The 18740-nt window shown below is 32.9% G+C and overlaps 2 protein-coding genes across 3 annotated transcripts; both read left to right on the forward strand.

The window, feature by feature from the left end:
- Positions 1–535: 535 nt before the first annotated feature.
- On the forward strand, positions 536–9607 carry LOC110262458 (subtilisin-like protease Glyma18g48580). The gene is made up of 11 exons (XM_021121955.2): positions 536–701; positions 827–936; positions 1668–1765; positions 2061–2216; positions 2294–2417; positions 6020–6566; positions 6731–6825; positions 6920–7225; positions 7366–7495; positions 7576–7789; positions 8895–9607. The coding sequence occupies exons 1-11, from the start codon at positions 609–611 to the stop codon at positions 9437–9439; spliced, it is 2418 nt and encodes an 805-aa protein (XP_020977614.1). The 5' UTR covers positions 536–608; the 3' UTR covers positions 9440–9607.
- A 3569-nt stretch (positions 9608–13176) lies between these two features.
- LOC107635252 (uncharacterized) lies at positions 13177–16753 on the forward strand. 2 transcript variants are annotated; one of them, XM_016338663.3, is made up of 3 exons: positions 13177–13466; positions 14391–16049; positions 16140–16753. In XM_016338663.3, the coding sequence occupies exons 1-3, from the start codon at positions 13220–13222 to the stop codon at positions 16523–16525; spliced, it is 2292 nt and encodes a 763-aa protein (XP_016194149.1). In that variant the 5' UTR covers positions 13177–13219; the 3' UTR covers positions 16526–16753. The 2 variants fall into 2 exon arrangements, with proteins under 2 accessions (XP_016194149.1, XP_020977618.1); XM_021121959.2 differs by having other exon boundaries at positions 13177–16049.
- Positions 16754–18740: the final 1987 nt, after the last annotated feature.

Genomic DNA, 18740 nt, shown 5'->3' on the forward strand with positions numbered 1-18740 from the left:
ATTTTAATAAAACAAATATCGATATAAACATCATCGATTTTAGATAATATTATCGACAATTAAGATGTCGCTTTTGTTAAACATGCAAAAATCTTAAACCTATATTATCAACACGGTAACCGTCGATTTTATTAAAAGTTTAGTGACAGTCTGACCGTCAATTTTATTAATTTTTTGAAAAATCGACACGTTTTAAAGCGACGGCTAATATCGCCGATTTTACCGTTAATTTTTAATATTATCGACGATAAAACCGTCGATTTTAACGATGTTTCTTGTAGTATCATGATATCGCTCATATTAAAAATTTGAGTTAATAGGAATAAATAACACGAATGATTATATCTCTCATACATATTATTGATATAACTGAAAAATATTTAATATTTTTTAAAGAAAAATAAAAATTAATATTAGAGAATATTTGTAATAAATAAATAATTATTTTATATTTTTTTAAGAAAAAAAATAATATTACAAACAAATAAAGTTTAAAATAATATTTTTTAAAAGCTTGTAAATTCAAATTAAATATGTTCTAAGAAGACCCTTTATATACAAACGCTAGCTTTGGCCACCAATCCATTTCCAAAGACGACTCCAAAAATATGGGAAGTTCCAAGTTTCACTACCTTCGCATTATTGTTTTATCATTTCTTCTTTTCACCTTCTTGCCAGAAGCTGTCTACGGCAGCAAAAAGGTATGACAATTTTGTTTGTTTTGCTGAATTCCCCATCATACGTGGCTCTAATTTAAACATTTTTTTGGGATTCTTATTCTGTTTTTGATAAAAGCTTTAGATTGTTATTAATCTCTGTTTTACAGTGCTACATTGTGTATTTGGGAGCACATTCTCATGGCCCAAGCCCTACCTCTCTTGACATGGAAGCCGCCACATCTTCTCACTATAATTTGCTAACTTCAGTTCTGGGAAGGCATGAAAATATGGGTTTAATTTTGATTAACTACTGTTAACATAATTTTTTACTTATTTATTATTTTGACAATTCGATCATCAAAATATAAACCACATAGACTACTACACTACTATTTTTAATAGATTTAATTATTTTATTAATCCTTATAATTATACCAAATTTATAATTATATTTTTATATAATTTTTTTAATTAAATTTTTACATTATTTTTAATTTGTAATTAAATTTTTGTTAATGTAAAAAATATTAGATTTAACAAAACAAAAATGTTGCAAATTAAAAATACTCATAATTAAGAACATAATTAAATTTTTTTATTACATAATTTTTAGAATAAATATTCTATTAATTTTAACGTTTTTTTATATAAAAATAACTTAATTATAAAATTAAAACTGATCTAATTAAAAAAATATAAACTTAATTACAAATTTACTAAAATAATATAAATTAACAGAATAATTAAATCTTTCTAATAATTAGTATCTGCATGAAAAAAGTTTTTATAAAGATTCGTTTAATATCATGTATGTAATGTACCACCACTGTCATCATATGGTACTATTAAAATTTAAAACTTCCAGGATTAGTATAATAAATTCATTAAGAAACTAATAATTACTGTACATTAACAGTGTAAAATTAGAGTTTAAATTATTTATCAAGCTATGATAACCTAAATACTATTAGTAATGGATTAATTATGCATGCTTGAATATTATAACAGCCATGAGAAAGCGGAAGAAGCAATGATATACTCATACAATAAGCATATCAATGGCTTTGCCGCACTACTTGAAGAGGAAGAAGCAGCACATATTGCAAGTGAGAAAGCACTTCCATTATTGTTAATACAAAAATTTATTTGCACACTAAAATCAATCATTATGTGTTTATATTAGACTAATTTTAGTATACACTTAATACAATGGTTGTTAGTTTGCCTGCCAATAATGGTGTTATCACTTTTCAACTCACTTTGAAGTATGTAATAATATATAATTGCCCAGTCACCGTCACTCTCAATAATTAGTCCGAACAAAATTAAAAAATAATTGAAGAGAATGTATTCTATATTTCATATAGTTGAAAATTGAAAGGTGTGTTTTGAGTGGGACAGAAAAGCCAAATGTAGTGTCTGTGTTCTTGAGCAAGGAGCACAAACTTCAAACAACAAGGTCGTGGGACTTTCTTGGACTAAGAAGAGATGCTAAGAACACTGCATGGCAAAAGGGTAGATTTGGTGAAAATACAATCATCGCCAACATTGACACAGGTAGTATATTATATTTGCTTAATTCTAAATTAATATATATGAACATATATATTAAAAGACGATTGCGCCATGTGCAGGGGTTTGGCCGGAGTCCAAAAGCTTCCGGGACAGAGGATATGGCCCCATCCCTTCAAAATGGCGCGGCGGTAAAGCCTGTCAATTGGACAGAGTCCATGGTTCCCCCAAAAATCTCTGCAACAGGTTATTATTATTATTTATTTATTTTTTCTTCTTGTATGGTTCTCCCTACCAAAGCTACCATTTTCAATATAATTTATTTGGCGTGGTCGCGGGATACTCCAATAAAAATGATTAGAATTATCTTCATATAAATTATCATGTTGAAATGTTAAACTTAAAACACATATCGTTTCAAATGGTTAACATAAGTGTTAGGTCAGTAAATTTTATAATTTGTAGTCATCAATTAGTTATTAATGATATTTTAAATAATGTGAAATTATATCTAATAATATAAAATTATTTAATTTATTTTTTATGGTTAAGTACTGGCCAAAATTTAATAAAGTGCTAATTTTTTAAACTTTTTCTTTTTTTTTATTTAAATTAATACTAACCAAGACTACACACTTTGTCACTTTTATGTTTTAAAAGAAAAAAAATTAAAAATCAATAATTTTTTTATTTTAACTTATATTTTTAAGGATTATGTCGTGTGTACACCAACATCAACTATCAAACTTAACAACTAATATAAAATACATACTAAAATATAAATACACATTGAAAATAAATTAAATTACACATATATTTATATACAAATATATTAGTGGCTAATTTTAATGTACGAATAATTTGTTAATATTTTTAATTAATAGTTCAACACCTTTAGTTCAACAAACCAATAATATATTTTTAGTCAATATTTTTAAATGAGAAAGTCTCGTAGGACAACACTACTATTTTTAAATTAGAGAAAGTTTATGGCTAGCACTTTTTTTTTTTGAAAGAGAAAATAAGCTCAATACACTCGGTGGAGCGTACAAGGACAGAAATATAGCCAAGCAACTCCCATGTCATCTCCGGCATAGCCATCAACAACATGAGTCAGTTTTCACACCACTCCCTATAGAAACAAAACGACCTAGCAACACATTTCACTACATCCGTTGTCTTCTTGTTCCGAAAAATGAAATCATTTCTATGTAACCAGATATTCCATATAACTGAGAAGAAGCCCACTAGCCATTTTTTCCACATGTCTTTTCTCAAAGGCATCGTCCTCCAACTCTCAAAGTGCTCTTTTATAGAGCTTGGGATGCTCCAAATCCGATCCACATGATTAAGCCATGCGCACCATACCTGTCAAGTAACTCACAAATAACAAATAGATGTTGAACTAATTCAACTTCCTTGTTACATATAACACAAATATTGTCACTTTGGTCAATGATGCACAATTTACTTAACCGATCCTTTGTATTAACTCGACCTACTAGCACAAACCAAGTAAACAGCTCAACTCGAGGAGTCACTAGTCATTTCCATATTCCATTTGTAAACTTGTAGTTAAGGATATTTTCTGTTAAAGTCTCTACCTGCAAAGCCTGCACAAATAAGTTAGTAGTATAAATGTCTTTCTTGTTAAATTTTCAGACCATTCTATCTTGTACGCTTGCTATCAATCTCACAGCTTGCAAAATATCAAGCAGTTGATTCAAGCTCTCAGTCTCCCATTGGTGGACTTCCCTCATCCATTGGAAATTCTATACCCACTCTATCCCATCGCAAAACCCGCAATCCCCAATAACATATCATTTATTATGTGAAATCAAGAAGAGTCTCAAAAAGGAGTCTTTCAGCTTTTCCGACCGTAGCCATGTATTCTCCCAAAATCTGGTTGATCTACCATCTCCTACTTCCATAGCAAGTCTGTCAATCATCTTTTGTCTGACATGTTATTCTTTTATTTGCAAGTGACATATATCTCTCCATAAACCCCCTTTGTTAGTAATGTTTGAGTGGACAATAACTGTTCAGGATTTAAATTATTGCACGAGCACACAACCTTCTTCTACAGTGACATATATCTCTTCTTTTTCTTAAAATTTGGCCAACACTTACTCATTAAAAATAAGAGTTAATATTCAAAATCGTCCCTGAAAGATATCTCAATCTCCATATGGGTCCCTGAAAGATAAGGTTAATCAAAATCATCCCCGAAAGATGACGGACATGACCACATTAGTCCTTCCGTCATCTCGTCTGCTGAGCTGGCTAACGTTGGGTGACGTGTTCCGTTGACTGCCTAGGTGGATGACGCCTACGTGTACGCTGGAGTTGCTGACAAGGTAAGTATGTTAAAAAAAATCAAATCAGTCCCTTAGATGATGAATCCTAATCCTAAATTCAATGATAAATAAATCGCGGTCTACAATCAAACAGCTCCAAGAAGAGAGCTTGTCTTTCACAAATGATTGGCACCATAACACTCAAAATCCAATGTCAAAGGTCATCCTCGCTTGAATCAAACCCCGTAACCGCCCCAAAGTCACCACCTTTACGCCGACCTGCTTCAGTCCCACTCGTTATTGACGCCGTTCGAATACTGGCAATCCACGCCCATTGGCGGGACTCCCTCGAGTCTCGCTTTGCAGAATCTGGGTTCTAGTTTCGGACGTTGCCCATTTCGTTCTAGACTGAATACACGACCCCGAGCTGGGTTTGAAGTTCTTCGACTGGGCTAACTCGAGACCCTTTTCTTGTTCCTTCGATGGCTTTGCTTATTCCTCTCTTCTTAAGCTCTTGGCAAGATTCAGAGTGTTCTTCGAGATTGAGCTGGTTCTGAACAGCATGAAAGTTGGGAACTTGAAGCCTACCCATGAGCCTTTGAACTCTCTGATTCGAGTCTACGGAGATTCTGGGATAGTTGATGCTGCCCTACGGTTATTCTATACAGTGCGGGAAGTGCATGGTTGTTTCTCTAGTGTTGTCGCTTCTAATTCGTTGCTGAATTGTTTGGTCAAAAGGGGGAAGGTTGAGGTTGCAAGGAAGCTGTATGATGAAATGCTTGTGACAGATGGTGGTGAGTGCTAAACAATGACTGTCCCCACAAGCAATTTGCTTTACCTATTGAGACCATGTAATGCTGTAATTGGATGAGGAATCAGCAAATCGCTGTGATCGCCATGACCCAACCTTCCAAAGTCACTCCTGCACATAAACCGGGGCTCAATTTGTGAGAAAAAAGACACAGGGAAAGAATTGGTTAGAGTTAAAGATGAGGAATAAATGCTTGTGACAGATGGTGGCACTGGTAAAGTTGTGGATAACTATAGCACCGGGATAGTGGTTATTGGTTATTGGTTAAGGATCTACGCGACTTTGGGAAGGTTGAGGAAGATAGAAGGTTGATTGTATCAAGACCTGGACACTAAACGACGTCGTATCAAGATCTGGAGGCTATTGAATCAAAACGGCGTCGTTTTGTTACTGAGCCACGTGGGTACTTAATGGAATACGTCACCTAACGTTAGCTAGCTCAACGGACGAGATGACGGAAGGACTAACGTGGTCATGTCCGTCATCTTTCAAGGACGATTTTGATTAACTTTATCTTTCGGGGACTCATATGGAGATTGAGGTATCTTTCAGGGACGATTTTGACTATTAACTCTTAAAAATAAAATAAGTAATAGTTAATTAATGACTACAAATCACAAAACTTGTTGAACCCTAACACTCCTCTTTAGATTATACTTAACCTATAGCATTACCTTGTATGAATCTTTGAAAATTTTCCTCTAACATGAGATTAAGGTGAGCTGATAATGGATTTTCAGGAAGCTTATTGGAGCAAGATTTTTCAGCGATGTGTTTGAGGCAGCAAATGGGAAGGTGAATCCAAATGAGCGTACAGCGCGTGACTTACAGGGGCATGGGACCCACACTCTATCAACCGCCGGGGGAGATTTCGTCCCAGGAGCACATGTGTTTGCAGTTGGTAACGGCACCGCAAAGGGTGGGTCTCCAAAGGCCAGGGTTGTAGCGTACAAAGTGTGTTGGTCCAGAACAGACGAAAACAGTTGCAACGAGGGCGATATCATGAGCGCAATCGACCAAGCCATCAACGACGGCGTTGATATCATCAATCTCTCTGTCGGTGGCCGACGGGGTGTAACCGCTGAAGATATATTAACCGACGGGGTCAGCTTAGGGGCTTTCCATGCCATGTCTAACAACATTCTGTGCGTCGCATCGGCTGGAAATGATGGACCTTATCCCGGCACTGTTGTCAATGGGGCTCCTTGGATATTCACTATTGGTGCTAGCACCATTGACAGGGACTTCACCAGTACCATTACTTTTAGTGACGGTCGCAAAATCCTAGTATGCATCATCATCATCATCATCATCTACCTTAATACTCTGCTTTTACTCTCTATTATAAGATTTCATATACTCATAATTCCTTACTTTATTGTTTATTATTATATATGTCATTTGATTATAGATTTTATATCAAATTTTAAAAGTACTTATTCAATTTTAAGGGAGGCAGTCTTTCAGTAACATTGCGACCTGACGAAGCCTTCGATTTTATCCTTGCTACTGATGGTAAACTTGCCAATGCAACAATCAAAGATGCGTAAGTACTCTTACTGTTACTCATAAATTTGGCATAAAGTAAACGCCTGTTTTTTAACCATTTTTTCCTTTATTGCTGCTGCTGTTTTTGTCAGTCAATTTTGTAAGCCAGGAACACTTGACCCGGCAAAAGTTAAAGGCAAAGTTGTGAATTGCATCAGAAAAGATAATATAAAATCAGTTGTTGAGGGTTTGGAAGCCAAATCCGCGGGTGCATTGGCAATGTCGTTGCAAAATCAAAAGCAACAAGGGAAAACACTTACCGATGAGGCTCACATGGTTCCTAGTGTGAGTTATCACGGGCAACCAGCTCAAAAAAAAAATCTTGGCAGTCAACCTCCAAAATCTCTCCATCCTCCTCCTAAAGTGCAAAATACTTATTATGACGTCATAACTGCCACGTAACTACAAATCCTTCTCTTACGTCGTTTACTTTACAAGAAACTAATAGTGTCAAAACAATGCAATGAACATTTTCAATATGGAACTCTCAGTAAAACAACCTATAAGTGCAATGCACTAAAGATAGTTGCCATTGCAGCGCTCCACCGAGCCCGTCTCTTACAGTAAAGCTCTCCCCAGCAAAAACAGTGATTGGAAGGAAGCCAGCTCCAGTGATGGCTTCCTACTCATCAAGAGGACCCAATAAGATTCAGCCATCCATACTCAAGGTATGTATGTATGTACGTATATACAAAATATGATCTTTAATTACATGTGACTGGTTTTGTTTTTTGTTTTTTTGTTTCAGCCTGATATAATTGCACCTGGAGTGAACATACTTGCTGCCTATTCACTAGGCACAAGCCCCACTACCCTCCTACAAGATCCTCGCCGCTTTGAATTCAATGTGCTTCAAGGAACTTCTATGTCTTCTCCTCATGTTTCTGGTATTGCTGGACTTCTCAAAACTCTGCATCCTACTTGGAGCCCCGCAGCTATTAAATCAGCAATTATGACTACTGGTAATATATACGTATACAATTACTAATATTCTCATGTGGGTTTGCTACCGTTACACTGATTTTTTGTTACATGGATATTAAAATTTATAATTAATAGATCATTGATATATAAAAACGGTTTTTATCGATTTTTTTACCAATTTTTTATTATATTTTTGCATGAAACACATTGGCAAAATGACAATTTTTTTTTATTAGAGGGAGTCACTTAAATAAAGACATTTAAAATATTTTTTTAAAAATATTTTTAAATAATTAAAATTTAATATATATAATTTATTAAATTATGTTATTTTTATTAAAATTAGATCAAATAAATTGATTTGGTCAAAAAATTGATAAATTATATCTTGAATTGATCTAAATTAATACTTTTTTTATAAAAAATAATTACAATATCTTTATTATAAAAAATGACTAAAATATTCTTATTTTATATAAATATATATTGAGAATCCTAAATTTTAACCCTTTTCTTTTTCCTGTGCCGTTAGGGTTAGAATTTAAGGTTTTTAAAATTAAAAAATATATAATAAAAATATTTTAGTCATTTTTTATAAAAAGGTTATTGTAGTCATTTTTTATAAAAAAAATATTAATTTAGATCGATTTAAGGTTTGGTTTACCGATTTTTCGGCCAAATTAATTTGTCTCATCTAATTTTGACAAAAATAATATAATTTAATCGATTATATGTATTAAATTTTAATTAATAAAAAAATATCTTTAAAAAAAGACGTTTTAAATATCTTTATTGGAGTGGTCTCCTTTATTAAATTAGTCGATTCGGTCTGATTTTTAAAACAATGATTTGGATACTATATATTTTATTAATTAAATAACTATCCCTTCAAATTTGATAATACTCTTCAAAAGTTATATTGTTAAGTATTAGTGGGTTTATTTATTTATTTATTTTTATTTTTGAGTCTTTATGTATATTTATTGTTTTAAGTGTTCCAATTATAAGGTTGAGCCTTCATTCAATTATACATTAAAATGTTGAGCCCTCAATTTAAAGTTATGCCTTACTTATGCATGGGAATTTTTTTCCCCATAAGATATGTTTATAACCTATTCATTGTATGTGCTTGGTTGCTTGCAGCAACCACAAGGGACAACACAAACAGGCCAATCCAAGATGCATTTGATGACAAGTTGGCTGGTCCTTTTGATTATGGGTCAGGACATGTTCAACCAGATCTTGCAATAGAGCCAGGATTGGTTTATGATATAGGATTGAAAGACTACCTCACCTTCTTGTGTGCCTCCGGATACAATCAACAACTCATCTCAGCACTTAATTACAATAGCACTTTCGTTTGTAGGGGAAGTCATAGCGTAAATGACTTGAACTACCCTTCTATTACATTGCCAAATCTTGGGTTGGATCCGGTAACAGTTAAGCGCACACTCACAAATGTAGGCCCTCCTGGCACATACAATGCAACAGCCAAAGTGGATGGATCCGAAGTTACTGTTGTGCCCAATTCCTTGACCTTCACGAAGATGTATGAAAAGAAAACATTTAAGGTTATTGTGCAGACATCAAGTGTGATACAGCGTTACAAATATCAATTTGGTGCATTGGTATGGTCGGATGGAAAGCACATAGTTAGGAGTCCTATTACCGTCCGGCGCCGCAACTAAAATGTTTGTGTTATGGCTAGCTGGTTGTACTGGTTAGCATGCAGATGAATATATGTAACAATAATGGGGCTTTATATGTCAATGTTACCACGGTGTTGTGTGCTTTGTAATAATTCATGCTTCTTGCGTGAGAGTGAGTGATAGTAAAAAAATTTCAATCTCCAAATTGTGCTTAATTCTAATTAAAATTTCTTTAAGGTATTCAAAAAATGGTTTTCAGTATTGGACACTGATGTATTCTCATCCTTCTAAGGGTAGTGAACATTACATTTTAAGATACGAAGATTTTACCTTTTTTCCTGGAGGTTAAATCACTTCACACCTATTAATCTATTATCTAATGATTTTTGGTGGTTACCAACTTGAAAAAAATGTCTATAAAATAGAGAAAATGTGATGTGAAATTTCTTACTAATGACCCCTTGCTGCTGCTATATAGTTTGGGTCTCAGGTCGGATAGTCCGACAGCACATAGATTACTGTTATCAAGACAAATAATACTACGCATTTATGTTTTTTTATAAATTAAGTCTAATTAAATTAAATAATAATACTAATCATAACTAATTTTTATTATATTAAACTAACTTGATTAAATTTATTTAACAAAAAGATTTATATGTATAATATTATTCTTTTAAAATTGAGTCAAAGTCAAATTAGATTCCTTATTATTTCAGATACAAAATTTAGACCAACAGATTTGAATCATTATGTTAACAATTTTAAATTTACTTTTAAAATATTATTTCTAAATACAATTTTTTTTCTTAATTTATTTATCTAAAATGACTTTTGTTAGCAAGTGCTCTTATAAATAGTTAATTGACATTTGTTTAATACAAAATATAAGATATTAAAAATCTGCAGATATAAAATTCATACCCTTTTTTCGGTATAGTCCTTCAATTTTTTAATTCTTAGCAAAACTCTACCTAAAATAAATTATTTTTCTACTTTTAACTTTTTGAAAAGCGATTCCACACTTATTTAGAGTTTAGACTATCTTTTTTTTTCGGACCAGTCACTTAACAAACTTCTCTTTCAGACGTGAAATTCACTTCATATACCTGTGCTAACTAACTAATAAAGCAGTATAGATTTGACCAAAAAAAAAAAAAGTAGTGTAGATGGAAACCAAAAAAGCAGTGTAGATTTTTCCACAAAAGTAATGTGATGGTAAAACCATAAAACACACGGCTTTGATTCGGAATACAGAAATTAATAATGACAAATTAAAGACAACCATGTAATCTACTTCATAAATAACTTTTATTAAAAATATAATCGAAATCGAGAAATACTAGGTAAACAATATAATGATTAGATATAATAATGATCTTTACATTCGCATTTATAATTAAATTAGATTATTCATATTGATAGTCAAAATTTATAACTAATATAATCATCAAATTAAATTTATATTTATAAATCAAAATATGAATATAAATAAAGAAAAGTTACAAAAACAAAAATACCGTAGTGGCGATTTTTTTTATATTACAAAATTTTATTTACTATGCTAAAAAAGTTTGATTATTTCGCTATTATATTAGCCACTAATGTAATTTTTAATTAAATTAACTATTTTTCTGAAAAAAAAATGGATTACTCTGTTAATAAGGAAAATTTAATTATTTTAGTAGTTAGTTATTCTACTAGAAAATCATATGGAATAAGCATAAATATAAACAAATTTATGGTGATTGATTTCTACTATTTATAGAACATCTTTTGTAAGCAAATTTAATTAAGAAATACCCTAAGAATAATAGTTATAAAAATAGAGTAAAAAGTTAGTTTTGACTCTTCCAATACATAAAAAAACTTAACTATTTAATTAAATAAAAGGAATTTTGATTTTTTTAATCTTTTTTATATTTAAAAAAATAATATATATTTAATTTTTTTACTCTTTTAAGTATTAGGAGAATGAATTATAATTTCCATTATTAGTCCTTCAGATAACATTCTTAGAATACGTGTGTTTGAAACAAAATATTTTTTAAATTAACTTGATTTAATTTAAAATGAACTAAATCAAAAATGAATTATTGTATTTGAAATTAATTATGTAAAATAAGAATTGATTTGATTTAAAAAAATGATATAATGACTTGATTTTATGTTTTTTTTCTTTTATTGATCATATACTTTTTTATCACTACTTATAACTGTGCTGCAATCGGCCAGCATGGGCGATGCAGTTGGCCAGAAAAGTCGAACATTGGTCAGGGCGAACTGGGAACGTCAAAACTTTATAACTCCATTCTTACTCCGAATCTTTTTTATATTAATATTTAAAAGGCAAAAATGGATTTTTATATTTTTAGCACACAAAATTATTTAAATTTCAATCAAATTCTATAAAAGAATTAAAAGAATTTGAGTTTATTTATAAAATAAATTCATAAAATTTACAAATTAATTCTTATTTTTTATGTTTTCGGGTTCAATTCATATTTTTTATCTATTTCAAATAAAAAATTTAATTTATAATTTAAATTGATTCTAATTTCAAAAGAAAAAACACCTTAAACTCTAAATTCATTGCATTCAAATATTAAGAAAAATTTTCAATTTGTGAATAGAATACACTTAAGTTTTAAAAGAGATTAAGAGAATTTTAAATTTGTAGAGTGAAATATTAGAGTGGAGTTTAAATCTTATTCTACTATGCTCTTTATCAATTCTAAAAGCTCTATATTTATTGCATTCAAATATTAAGTATATAGTCACCAAAAAAAAAAATATTAAGTATATACATAAAAACTTTTTTTATGATATATTTGTTAGGAAGACTGAAGACCTAATAAAGTGTGACTTTCGAAGAAAGTATCCTTAGGAAGAGAAAGGTTAGTGCATACATATGGTTATTGTTATTGGTTTTGTGCAAGACTTTGAAATTCTACTCATGTCAACCATGATCGCCACGCGGCTGTATGTGTCCTAGGGGTGCACAGACCCGGCCCGGCTCGAAGGCCTGGTCCGATCCCGAACACTTTAGGGGCTAATTTGGTGTGATTTCATCGGGTTTAGGGCCGGGTAAGGGTCTCAAAAATAGACCCGGTCATTATTTCGGGTCGGGTCCGGGCCATAGCTCGGGTCACCCGAAATCGGCCCGGTGGCCCGGTCATCATATACAATTAATATTTTATGTTATTAGTGATAGATCATGACTATTCTTATGTGGAATTTAATTATTGTAAACCTTAATATTTTGTGTTATTAATCATTATAAAACTATAAGTTAATGTTTTATGTTTAGAATGCATAAGACTTTAGACTAATGCATAATATTGTGTTATTTGTATTGATTTAAATATTTGGTATTATTAGACAATATTAGTATTGATTGTGATTTTGCTTTAGTATTGATTGTGGTTATGCTTTAATTTTAAAGAAGGGTTGGTTCTTGTTATATTTTTCTAAGTGAATTTTACCATGTTAAATAATGGTTGGGGTCTTGAAAATTTGGATATTTTTATATGCTAGCTTACAAGAAGGTATCAACGTAATGTAAGGTTAACGGCCCGGTTTTCACCCGGTATAACTGTGGCCCGAAAGTATATTAGTTTCATCGGGTCTAGGGTCGGGTTCGGGTCTAATAAATAGATCCGGTGTATATTTCGGGTCGGGTCTGGGTCACATCAAACCCGGCTTCACCCGACCCATGTGCACCCCTAATGTGTCCTGTCCTATATATGTGCAATCATGTAGATGCGACTTCTTTCATCACCACAAACATCCATCGTCTTGCATATCCATACTTGAACCATGCCACCCATGTCCCAACAACTTGTCTTCATATTCCTTTGTGTCCTTATTGTAAAACTCTCTTGGGTTGCAAGTGAAAAGAGTGAAGCAAATGCACTCTTAAAGTGGAAGGCTAGCCTGGAGAACCAAAGCCAAGTTCCCTTATCATCTTGGAAGAATGGGACAAGCCCATGCAGATGGAGAGGAATTCAATGTGATAGATCCAATTCCGTAACCGCCATCAATCTTGAAAATTATCTTCTCAAAGGTACACTCCACGCTCTAGACTTTTCCTCACTCCCCAACCTCCTCACCTTTAACATCTACAACAACTTATTTCATGGAACCATTCCCCCACAAATCGGTAACATGTCCAAAATCAATCGTTTGAACTTCTCTTTGAATCCTTTTGATGGTTCCATCCCTCAAGAGATGTGGACACTGAGAAGCATACGCTGGCTTGATCTTTCCTTCTGTAATTATCTAACAGGACCCATCCCTTCTTCCATTGCAAATTTGATAAACTTATCATATCTAGATTTAGGAGGCAACAATCTCTCCTGCTCCATTCCTCCTACAATTGGCAAACTGAACAACCTTGCCTTTTTTTCTATTGAGTCTAGTAAGATTCGAGGTTCCATTCCCCATGAAATCGGAATGTTGTCAAATCTAGAGTATCTTGATTTCATAGGAAACGATCTCACTGGCAATATCCCTTCTACAATTGCTAATATGAGCAAGTTAAATCAACTTTTACTATCTAACAACACCCTCTCTGGCCCAATCCCACCCTTCCTATGGAACATGTCTAACCTCACCTACCTGTTCCTTGAATCCAATAACTTTTCTGGAAACATCCCTACCACAATAGGAAACTTGGTCAATTTGGAGTCCTTTAATGTGGAGATGAATCAACTTTCTGGATCCATTCCTTCCATAATTGGAAACATGACAAATCTTGTTCAGATTACTCTCGACTTCAACAATTTTGAAGGACACATTCCTGCCTCTGTTGGTAATTTGATCAACTTGGAAACCTTAAGTCTCCAAGGAAACCTTCTCTCAGGAACTATTCCTGACACAATTGGAAACTTGAAACGGCTCTCCATGTTACAATTGTCATCCAACATGCTCAGGGGCAACATTCCGCAAGCCGTTAATAATCTTACCAACATGAATGACTTTTTTGTAGGCAATAATTATCTCATTGGCCACTTGCCGCCTCAAATCTGCTTAGGTGGTTCACTAGCATCCTTCAGTGCTCAAAACAACCGTTTCACTGGTCCAGTACCAAGCAGCTTGAAGAACTGCTCTAGTATTGTCTACATAACTTTACAGGATAACCATTTGGAAGGTGACATATCACAAGACTTTGGTGTTTATCCAAATTTGAATTACATTGATCTAAGTAACAACAAATTTCATGGCCAAATTTCATCAAGCTGGGGCAAGTGCAATAGTCTTCAAGTCTTGATCATTGCCAAAAATAATATTTCCGGTGGTATATCGCCACAAATTGCTGAGGCTACCAAGCTGGGCAGGCTTCATCTTTTTTCAAACCAATTGAGCGGAAATATTCCAAAAGAACTGGGGAATATGACAAACTTGTTTGAACTCAGGATCGACAACAATCATCTTTCTGGAAATATTCCACCCGAAATAGGATTGTTGCAAGGTCTCAGTCACTTGAACCTAGCAGGAAATGAGTTGAGTGGCAACATACCGAGACAAGTTGTTCAGTTATCTAACTTGTTGGAATTGAACTTGAGCAACAACAAATTAGAAGGAAGTATCCCCTCTGACTTCAAGTCATTGGAAACTCTCAATTCTCTTGATCTTAGTGGGAATTTGTTGAATGGTACAATACCAAGAGTGCTTGGAGAATTGAAGAACTTGCAGTGGTTGAATCTCTCTCGCAACAATCTTTCTGGCACAATTCCATCTAGTTTTAATGGCATGTCAAGCTTAGCTTTTGTCAACATATCATACAACCAGTTAGATGGGCCTCTTCCAAATAACAGAGCCTTTCTTCATGCTTCAATTGAATCATTGATAAATAACAAAGGCTTGTGTGGTAATGTCACTGGCTTGGTGCCATGCCCAAGCAGTCCTAGCGGTAAAAGTCACAAGGTCAAGTTATTGGTTCTGCTTCTTATCTTTGGAGTATTAGCACTAGCACTTTGTGTGATTGGTGTTTCAGTATATATTCTTTGTAGAAAAGCAAGAAAGAAAGAAGCCCCGGCCAAAGAAATGCAACCAGAAGAACAATTTTCCATATGGAGTCATGATGGAAAAATGGCATTTGAAACCATCATTAAAGCTACCAATAATTTTGATGACAAATATCTCATTGGAATTGGAGGGCAAGGATCCGTTTACAAGGCTGAGTTGCCTTCTATGGTTGTTGCTGTGAAAAAACTTCACATGGAATCAGATGCGGAGGATAAGTTGAATTGGAAGGCATTTGAAAATGAGATCCAAGCATTGACAGAAATCAGGCACCGAAACATCATAAAGCTGTATGGTTTTTGCCAGCATTCACGATTCTTCTTTTTGGTATACAAGTACCTGGAGGGTGGCAGTTTGAATCATGTACTAGGTGATGAAAAGCTAGCAACTGCATTTGACTGGGAAAGGCGGGTGAATGTGGTTAAAGGAGTTGCTAATGCTCTGTCATATATGCATCATGGTTGCAATCCCCCTATAGTTCATCGTGACATATCAAGCAAGAATATTCTTTTGGATTCAGACTATGAAGCTCATGTCTCTGATTTTGGGACAGCTAAGTTTCTACAGCCTGGTTCAAATTGGACAACACTTGCAGTAGTCACCTATGGCTATGGTGCTCCAGGTAACTCCTTTTTCCCTTGCTTTTATACTTAATCAATAATCGTATATATGTTGCTTTATGAATAACTTCAAAATTATAATTTGTATGCAGAGCTTGTTCAAACTATGGAAGTGACCGAAAAATGTGATGTATATAGCTTTGGAGTGCTTTGTTTCGAAATCTTTATGGGAAAGCATCCGGCAGATATGATCAATTCACTGTTGTCGCCATCAACAGCATCAATAACATACAATTTGCTATTGGTTGATGTAATTGATCAAAGGCCTCCTCATCCTGAGAAGTCAGTTGTTGGGGAAATCATGCTGATCACAAAGTGGGCGCTTGAGTGTTTGAGCCAAAGTCCACAATTTCGGCCAACCATGCATCAAGTGTCTAAAGAACTCATGATGGGAAAATCACCTTTCTCTGGTGACCACTTTCCCATGATCAGACTTGGACAACTCAACGAAGAATTATTGGAAACCCCACTTTTGTGATTAATGATTAATCGCATCCCCTTTCTTATGAATAGTGTGTCATAGGCTTGTTTAATTTGTAACACGTATGTATGAGTTAGTTTAATTTGTAGCAAAAGGAGCGGTGTTTGATCTGGGCAGCATCTACCTCAACTTGTAGGTGACTCGTAGATCAGTGTGTTTTGTTATAGATAAGTTTGTGGTACTTGAATCGATGAATAAAAGTAGTGATTGTTATGCTGTCTGAAAGTTTGGTATTTAGTGTGTGTTTGGATTTCAGTTTGTAAACGGGAGTTTGCATAAAATTGATTTTGATGAAAAGTAAGTTTGTGTTAAAGTGATTTATGTTTGGTAATCTTTATATCAAAATAGATTATAGTAAAATAAATATTGTTTGGATTACACTACTCAAAATTACTTTTAGATAAAAAATTATTAAAATAGAAATCAAGTTAAATAAATTTTTTATATTATTCTATCATTTTAATTTAGATATTTAAATAAATATTATTAATTAATTTTATAATAAAATTAATATTTACTTACTAAAATAAAAATAATATATAAAAATTGATAAAATATATTTTTATATCAAAAGCAAAAATAATATATGAAAAAATATCAAAATATACTTTATTAAATTATATTACTTATAATTTTTTTAATATTTTCAGTACTCTTTTATTTAATACTATTTTAAATTATAAATTTTAATTATTCATGACTTTATTCTTAGTTATAATTAGTTTTTTATTTATTCTGTTTTTTTTAATGGGATCAATAATTTATATTATAACAAAATTATAATAATAAATTAATATACAAGAATTACACTTACAAATTTTAACAAAGCCAAATAAAAATATTTTTTTATATAAAATTAAAAGTAAAAATTTAATAAAAAAATATAATTATATATTTAAAATATTTGAATACTAAAAGGATTATAAGCAAGGAAGTAAAGGGTAGAATTGATAAAACAAAATAAATCCAATTCTAACGTGATTATCTAAACGCAGAAGCTACAATTTCTAGCTTCTTATAAACGCACGTTAAGAACCTAAAATCACGTTGGCGTTTAAAGAAAAAAAAGCATCCAAACAAAAAGAGAAAGCGTTCAATGCACTCAAACGTGCTTCTCTTCCTTCTAACGCAAAACCAAACACACCCTTAATTGTCAAAAAAATTAATTATTCTGTTTCACTCTCTTTTTGGTCGACTTCGACAGATGGTGTCAAAACGAATTTGTATCAAGATCTCAAGTATCGAAGAGCAGATACAACTCTTCTGAAAAGAGTGAGCTTGACCTGAGAATTACTTTGTTTAGTTAAGAAATTAACTAAATTAATTAGTGATGACAAACATTATTTTTGGATAAAATAAATAATTAGTGTTGATTAATTATAAATTGCATATTACTAATTATTTATAGTTGCAGGCCAAAATTAAATTTTATAGCCCAAATGAAATGAAAAGCAAATGGAAAGGATAGTGGGCTGAAAGCAAAAATTAGAAGTCCAAAGAAAAGCATAGAAAGAAGTTAGTTGGGCCAAACGGGTTGCTAAATGGAAACCCGATCCAAGCCCGTGTCCATCCCACAAAGCTTCTCATACAAGATTGAAGTTTTCATTCCCTTTCACTTGCTTTTACCAAAGCAACGTTCTTCTCTCCTCTGTATTAGTCAAATCACAAATTCAGAAAAGTGAGAAAGAGAAAGAGAAAGCTTCCTCCCCAAGGTGATCTTCAAAGAAGCAAGAAAGAGAAAGTCCAAGCTTGTAACACAGAAGTCTAATCAGAAAATCCAAACCAAATCAAGCTTAGGTTAAAGGTAACCCATTTCCTTTTACATGCAACACACTTTCTTCTCTTCATCTTCAACTCTCTGTATCTCCGTTTTGAGCTATATGGAAAAGAGGATTTCTGTTCCTCTCTGGTGCAAATCCACGGTCTCAAACAAGTCTTGGGGACCAAGTTAGTTTTCAAGGGCTCAAATCAGGTTGACCATTGGAAAACTATTATGGTTGCTGCTTTATGGCTTTCGGTCAAGATGAAGAAGTCAGAAGCAAAGTTTCTAATCTAAGGTTTAAGGAGAAAAAGTGAATTTGTGGGTTGGTGAAGCTCAAGGCTCAAGATGTTGACCTTGAAAGAAGAACCCAGCGACATGCAAGGAGATAAAAGAAGTCTTCTACTCGTTCAGAAGTAAGGAGAGAAAACCAGAGTTTGAGAATAGTGTTCC

The sequence above is a fragment of the Arachis ipaensis genome, chromosome B4, assembly GCF_059453495.1.
Source record: "Arachis ipaensis isolate K30076 ecotype BB chromosome B4, ASM5945349v1, whole genome shotgun sequence".
Classification (NCBI taxonomy): Eukaryota; Viridiplantae; Streptophyta; class Magnoliopsida; order Fabales; family Fabaceae; genus Arachis; species Arachis ipaensis.